The sequence below is a fragment of the Anomaloglossus baeobatrachus genome, chromosome 5 (genome assembly GCF_048569485.1).
Source record: "Anomaloglossus baeobatrachus isolate aAnoBae1 chromosome 5, aAnoBae1.hap1, whole genome shotgun sequence".
NCBI classification, from domain to species: domain Eukaryota; kingdom Metazoa; phylum Chordata; class Amphibia; order Anura; family Aromobatidae; genus Anomaloglossus; species Anomaloglossus baeobatrachus.
Window position 1 is genome coordinate 592,429,004 of NC_134357.1, and position 6,825 is coordinate 592,435,828.

Consider the following 6,825-nt stretch of genomic DNA (forward strand, 5'->3'; position numbering starts at 1 on the left):
GTTTCATAGAGAAAATAGAAAACATCCGCCTAGAGATCAGCTCCCAGCCACCAAGCGTTGTGAATCCCATCCCTCCCCATATCCCATCCAGCTCACTTTCCATATTTGACCCAGTCACAGAGGAGGAAGTCTCCAGGCTCCTATCCTCTTCTCGTCCTACCACTTGCTCTACTGATCCCTTCCCCTCCCGCCTACTCCAGTCCCTCTCTCCGGTTGTCGCCACTCACCTAACTAAAATCTTCACTCTCTCTCTCTTCTGGTATCTTCCCCTCCTCCCTCAAACACTCTATCATTACTCCATTATTAAAAAAACCTTCTCTCGATCCGTCCTGCACAAGCAACTACAGACCAGTCTCTAATCTCCCCTTTATCTCCAAACTCTTGGAGCGCCTGGTCTACTCTCGCCTCACCCGCTACCTCTCCTCTCACTCTCTTCTAGATCCTTTACAGTCTGGCTTCCGCCCTTTACACTCAACAGAAACTGCCCTTGTCAAAGTGACAGCAAAACGTAACGGTGACCACTCTCTGCTTATTCTTCTTGACCTCTCTGCAGCTTTTGACACTGTTGTCCACCATCTCCTACTCGTTGTGCTCCACTCAATCGGCCTAAAGGACACCGCTCTCTCCTGGTTCTCCTCCTTTCTCTTGGACCGCTCTCTCCTGGTTCTCCTCTTTCTCTCAGACTGCTCCCTTCTGGTTCTCCTCCTATCTCTCGGACCGCTCTCTTTTGGTTCTCCTCCACAGTGCGGCACCCCCCTACATCTCCAGCCTCCTCTCTATCACTTACCCTTCCTCTCCACAATGCCGTACCCCCCTATATCTCCAGCCTCCTCTCTGTCTATCACCTACACATCCTCTCCACAGTGTGGCACCATCCTACATCTCCTCCTGCTCTCTGTCTATCACGTACCCGTCCTCTCCACAGTGCTGCACCCCCCTACATCTCCACCCTCATCTCTGTCTATCACCTACCCATCCTCTCCACAGTGCTGCACCCCCTACATCTCATCCCTCATCTCTGTCTATCATCTACCCGTCCTCTCCACAGTGCGGCACTCCCTGCTTCTTCACCCTCACCTCTGTCTATCACCTACCCATTCTCTCCACAGTGCGGCACTCCCTGCTTCTTCACCCTCACCTCTGTCTATCACCCTACCCGTTCTCTACACTCCGCAAACAACTTTCGACTAACATTAACACTAATCCAAACTCACACTCACGGCTCCAAGACTTCTCCGAGCTGCACCAATCCTCTGGAATGCTCTACCCCAAGAAACTAGGACGATCCACAACTTACACATCTTCAGACGCTGCCTAAAACCACATTTTTTTAGGCGTAAGAGTCCATCATTGAGCATTTTAGGTTATTTATACGTAAGCCCGGCATAGTCACTCCATGTACGCCTAAGAGCCGGTGGAATCAGACGACGACAACAATTACATTTTAGGTTTAATATCCAAAAGAGTTTTCAAAAATAACAAAAAAGATGAAACAATAAAAAGACTTAAACACATGACAAAAACCCAGTATAAAATAAAAGTGATAAAGTAAGAAGGCTCGTACCATCAGATCAGAGGAAATGAGAAGAGATCTACAATTCACATGCTCTCTCCTTGATCTGACCACAAGATTTTCTGGCAGGGTCTCATCCTCACCCCTCACCGCTCCTCATGATCTGGAGAAGGGAGGACGACTAATTATGTGCACAGAATATAGCTAAAAAAACATAATTTATGTCATATTTTCCCACAGCAACCTCCTAAGAGGGGCTCACTCACAATATGTGGGGGTTTCTCATCCATGGAGGGGCTCAGTCATAATGTGTGGGGGCTTCTCATCCATGGAGGGGGTCACTGATAATATGTGGGGGCTTCTCATCCATGGAGGGGGTCACTCACAATGTGTGGGGGCTTCTCATCCATGGAGGGGGTCACTCACAATGTGTGGAGGCTTCTCATCCATGGAGGGGGTCACTGATAATATGTGGGGGCTTCTCATCCATGGAGGGGGTCACTCACAATGTGTGGGGGCTTCTCATCCATGGAGGGGGTCACTCACAATGTGTGGGGGCTTCTCTTCCATGGAGGGGGTCACTCACAATGTGTGGAGGCTTCTCATCCATGGAGGGGTCACTCACAATGTGTGGAGGCTTCTCATCCATGGAGGGGGTCACTGATAATATGTGGGGGCTTCTCATCCATGGAGGGGGTCACTCACAATGTGTGGGGGCTTCTCATCCATGGAGGGGGTCACTCACAATGTGTGGGGGCTTCTCTTCCATGGAGGGGGTCACTCACAATGTGTGGAGGCTTCTCATCCATGGAGGGGTCACTCACAATGTGTGGAGGCTTCTCATTCATGGAGGGGTCACTCACAATGTGTGGGGGCTTCTCATCCATGGAGGGGTCACTCACAATGTGTGGGGGCTTCTCATCCATGGAGGGGTCACTCACAATGTGTGGGGGCGTCTCACCCATGGAGGGGGTCACTCACAATGTGTGGAGGCTTTTCATCCATGGAGAGGGGCACTCACAATGTGTGGGGGGCTTCTCATCCATGGAGGGGGTCACTCACAATGTGTGGGGGCTTCTCATCCATGGAGGGGGTCACTCACAATGTGTGGGGCTTCTCATCCATGGAGGGGGTCACTCATAATGTGTGGGGGCTTCTCATCCATGGAGGGGGTCACTCACAATGTGTGGAGGCTTCTCATCCATGGAGGGGGTCACTCACAATGTGTGGGGGCTTCTCATCCATGGAGGGGGTCACTCATAATGTGTGGGGGCTTCTCATCCATGGAGGGGGTCACTCACAATATGTGAAGGCTTCTCATCCATGGATGGGGGTCACTCACAATGTGTGCGGCTTCTCTTCCATGGAGGGGGTCACTCACAATGTGTGGGGGCTTCTCTTCCATGGAGGGGGTCACTCACAATGTGTGGGGGCTTCTCATCCATGGAGGGGGTCACTCACAATATGTGAAGGCTTCTCATCCATGGATGGGGGTCACTCACAATGTGTGGGGGCTTCTCATCCATGGAGGGGGTCACTCACAATATGTGAAAGCTTCTCATCCATGGAGGGGGTCACTCACAATGTGTGGGGGCTTCTCATCCATGGAGGGGGTCACTCACAATATGTGAAAGCTTCTCATCCATGGAGGGGGTCACTCACAATGTGTGGGGGCTTCTCATCCATGGAGGGGGTCACTACAATGTGTTGAGGCTTCTCATCCATGGAGAAGGTCACTCACAATATGTGAAGGCTTCTCATCCATGGATGGGGGTCACTCACAATGTGTGCGGCTTCTCTTCCATGGAGGGGGTCACTCACAATGTGTGGGGCTTCTCTTCCATGGAGGGGGTCACTCACAATGTGTGGGGGCTTCTCATCCATGGAGGGGGTCACTCACAATATGTGAAGGCTTCTCATCCATGGATGGGGGTCACTCACAATGTGTGCGGCTTCTCTTCCATGGAGGGGGCACTCACAATGTGTGCGGGCTTCTCATCCATGGAGGGGGTCACTCACAATGTGTGGGGGCTTCTCATCCATGGAGGGGGTCACTCACAATATGTGAAGGCTTCTCATCCATGGAAGGGGCAATGTTGTACTCAGTAGTGACCTGTAGAGGCCGTTACTCCCTGTAGGCTAATAACAGTCAATGCCTTGTCTGAGTCGTTTCCCTTGATGGACTCCTGGTTTGGTTCCTTAGAACGCACTATACTAAATCAATCTATTTCAATAAGACACTGGCTAATATACAGACATCACGACAATATAGTTAGTAAAATATTACACATATATTGGGTTGCATTGAGGCCCACAAATGTCATGTTCCACCACTGATGACTCTAGGAATAATACAGTCATGGACAAACACCAATGCGGAACTGAAATCATCCAGATGACAAATTAGGAAGTCTATGTGCAGAAAAATACAAATGCAAAACCAGCCTCACCCATCACGAAAGTGACATTTCCTTCCATTTGTGGTTTTTGATTTCTCATTCTTTTTCATGAACTACGAAAACATATTTCCCAGAACCACATCGATCACTTGTGCTGAACGTGCAGTGTATATGCTGTCCCCATGACTTGCTACACATGGTGGAACGTTTGGTGATGTCCACCATCCTGAAAGTTATAATATGTACCTTTTATAACAGCCTTCAGCCTGACCTCGAGCCATGGCGACTTGATAGATGAAAGTTCTCTAGGAAGATCGATCTTGTGCAGCCTATAGGTCCACAAAGGTCTTCTTCACCTAGATAGGTCAGCCAGGGTCTTCTCCATCTAGATAGGTCCACCATGATCTTCTCTGACATTATCCATAAGGTTGCTGGTCTTCCTCTTCATCATGTTCCTTCTATTCTTCCAACCATGATGTCCTTCTCCAGTGACTGCTCTCTTCGTATGATGAGTAGACAAGTCGTAGCTTCTTGATCTTTTCTTTAAGTGACATGTTGACATGTCTGGCTTGATTTGTTCCTGAATTTGTTCTTGTCATCCCTGGTAGTGATAACATCCTTCTCCACCACCACATTTCGAAGGCGTTGATTCTTCTTCTGTCATGTTTCTTTATCGTCCAGGTTTCGCAACCATATGCTACTATGCCAGTCATCCCCACCATATGTGGTCCAAAGTCACAAGTTAAGGTCTGGTTATACTTTTCCTTCAGAGTCTACACATTCACATCACAGTCCAGATCAGTTTAAGATCTCCGAGCTGAAACCTGACGGTACAGATGGCTCTTTCCCATTCATGTGTATCTCTAAAAGTGTAATTTGCTAAATATAGAAGGTTCTTCTTCTGAAAACTGGCTTTTCTAGTTATCATTTTTAGTCACCGTTTCCTTCTGAAGTATTTTCCCAGACTGATTTTTTTGGTGAGCGGCTTCTTTGCAGCCGGCGATGGTCAGTGACCGCTTCGTCCCAGTTCTGGTTGTGACTAAACCCTCATTGATATTTTTCGAAAGCTCCTCGGTGTGGAGACCATGTCTAGTGTCTCATGACTTTCACCCATCTGTATTCGCACGGATAGCCCCACAGAGCAATTGCGGCATGAAGGGGCTCGGTGAAGGAAGCAATGAAGGTGTGTAAGTGCTTGATCGGATCGCTCAGGTCATAAAACGACAGCCTGCCCTCATCATAGTCCAGACACACTCTCAGCCTCTCACATGATGTACTATGGGCTATAGGGATATCTTTACTATTGTGTCTCGCCCAGTTTGTCCTACCAAATCTGCGCAAACACCAGGATTTATCATTGTCCCCAATCAAGGACTGATATCCTCTCCTGGGTAGGCTGCCATAGCTTACTCCGACCCTCCAGCACCCCGACTCACTAGTCTCCAGGTCCCAGTAATGCTTTCCAAAGCTAAATTGTTCTATGCTAAAAACTATCGGATACTCAAACCTGTCCGGCGATTCGGGCTCATCCTGGTTTGAAAAAATCTCTGTGCAGAAGTCTCCAGAAATGTGTAAATTCTGTCCGGCTGATTTTGTATCTAGAGTTATGGCCGTTGGTACAAACGTAAAAATTCCTTTTTTCACACTCGTTATTACGGACGACAAATATTCCAGTAGAGATTTGAGGTTGATACCTTCTTGGATTTCGTCCACGTATGGTGTCCTTCGGTCTTCGAGTTCTGTGACGTCATCAGTGTCTTTAACGTGAGAGAAGTCATCTATTGATACTTGCATGAGCGTCACCGGCTCGTCCACCCGGCACAGCTCCTCGATGTGTCCCATCTTTTCGGAGAGCTCATCTTTTTTTCTTTGCAGCCCCTCGATGATACCAGAGAGTGAGAGTAAAATGTCCTCCTTCTGCCTGGAGATCTCACTTAGGACTCTCTCCTCGAGGATGGCCAGTTGTCTTTTCACGTACTGAAAGTGCTCTATGACTTTTTCGGATACAAGGGTGGCTTTTTCATGTATTTTTTTCTTCTCCTCCTGCAGACTTTGGATTTTTTTTGTCATCTCCTCTTCTCTTGACGTCAATACCTTCAAAATATTCCTCAGATTCTCCTTTTTGTGCTCAGTGGCTTCATCAAGAGGCTCCACTTGATGCCTCTCGTAATTTCCATCCAACCGGCAAAACACACAGATACAAGTTTTGTCCTCCTTGCAGTAATATTCTAGGATCTTCTGGTGGACTGGACACTTTCTGTTGTTTAGGTCGGTGCTCGGGGGTAATAAAGTGTGCCCCAATACCGTCTTGTTGTGTCTGGTCACGTGTGTAGCACACATGGAGGTTTCACACTGCAAACAGGATTTTTCTGCAGGAACAGAGAAGTCACAGAAGGTGCAGAAGATCCCGGTCTGCTCTTGGTCAGGTTGAGGACAAGCCTCGGCCATATTGCGCAACTTGTGGTTTCGTATGAGTTCGGGTCTTTTTTTAAATCTCTGCAGACATTCGGGACATCTGTAGTCATCTTCGTGCTGATGGTCAAACGTTTTGGTGATACAATCCCGGCAGAAGTTGTGTCCACACGGCAGCGTTACAGGATCTTTATAGACCTCCTGGTCGATGGAGCACTGCAGCTCGTCCCTCAGATCTACGGCCGCCATTGCTCGGTGAAGGAGACAGGTTTAATCACACTCTTCAGTGAGCGTAAAGGGAAAGTAGCTCCAATATGTAAATTCATGTCTGAAGAGGTTTCATATTGCAAAGGTTCATGGTCCACGTGACATCGATGTCATTGTAAGCTTCAAAGTCATAATGCTAAAAGTAGGAAGAGAATCTGCTATGACACAAATATACCCGAAAATTGGGATTTCTCATTACATCACAGTGAAGTAGACCAATATGACCAGTCAGTC

The 6,825-nt window shown here is 48.1% G+C and overlaps 1 protein-coding gene across 1 annotated transcript; it reads right to left on the bottom strand.

Moving 5' to 3' along the window:
- Window positions 1-5,001: 5,001 nt before the first annotated feature.
- Window positions 5,002-6,573, bottom strand: LOC142313178 (E3 ubiquitin-protein ligase TRIM39-like). Its single transcript, XM_075352162.1, has one exon. The coding sequence runs from the start codon at window positions 6,571-6,573 to the stop codon at window positions 5,002-5,004; it is 1,572 nt and encodes a 523-aa protein (XP_075208277.1).
- Window positions 6,574-6,825: the final 252 nt, after the last annotated feature.

Bases quoted from the DNA above. Each gene is read 5' to 3' on its own strand.
- LOC142313178 (XM_075352162.1), bottom strand. From the start codon at position 6,573: ATGGCGGCCGTAGATCTGAGGGACGAGCTGCAGTGCTCCATCGACCAG.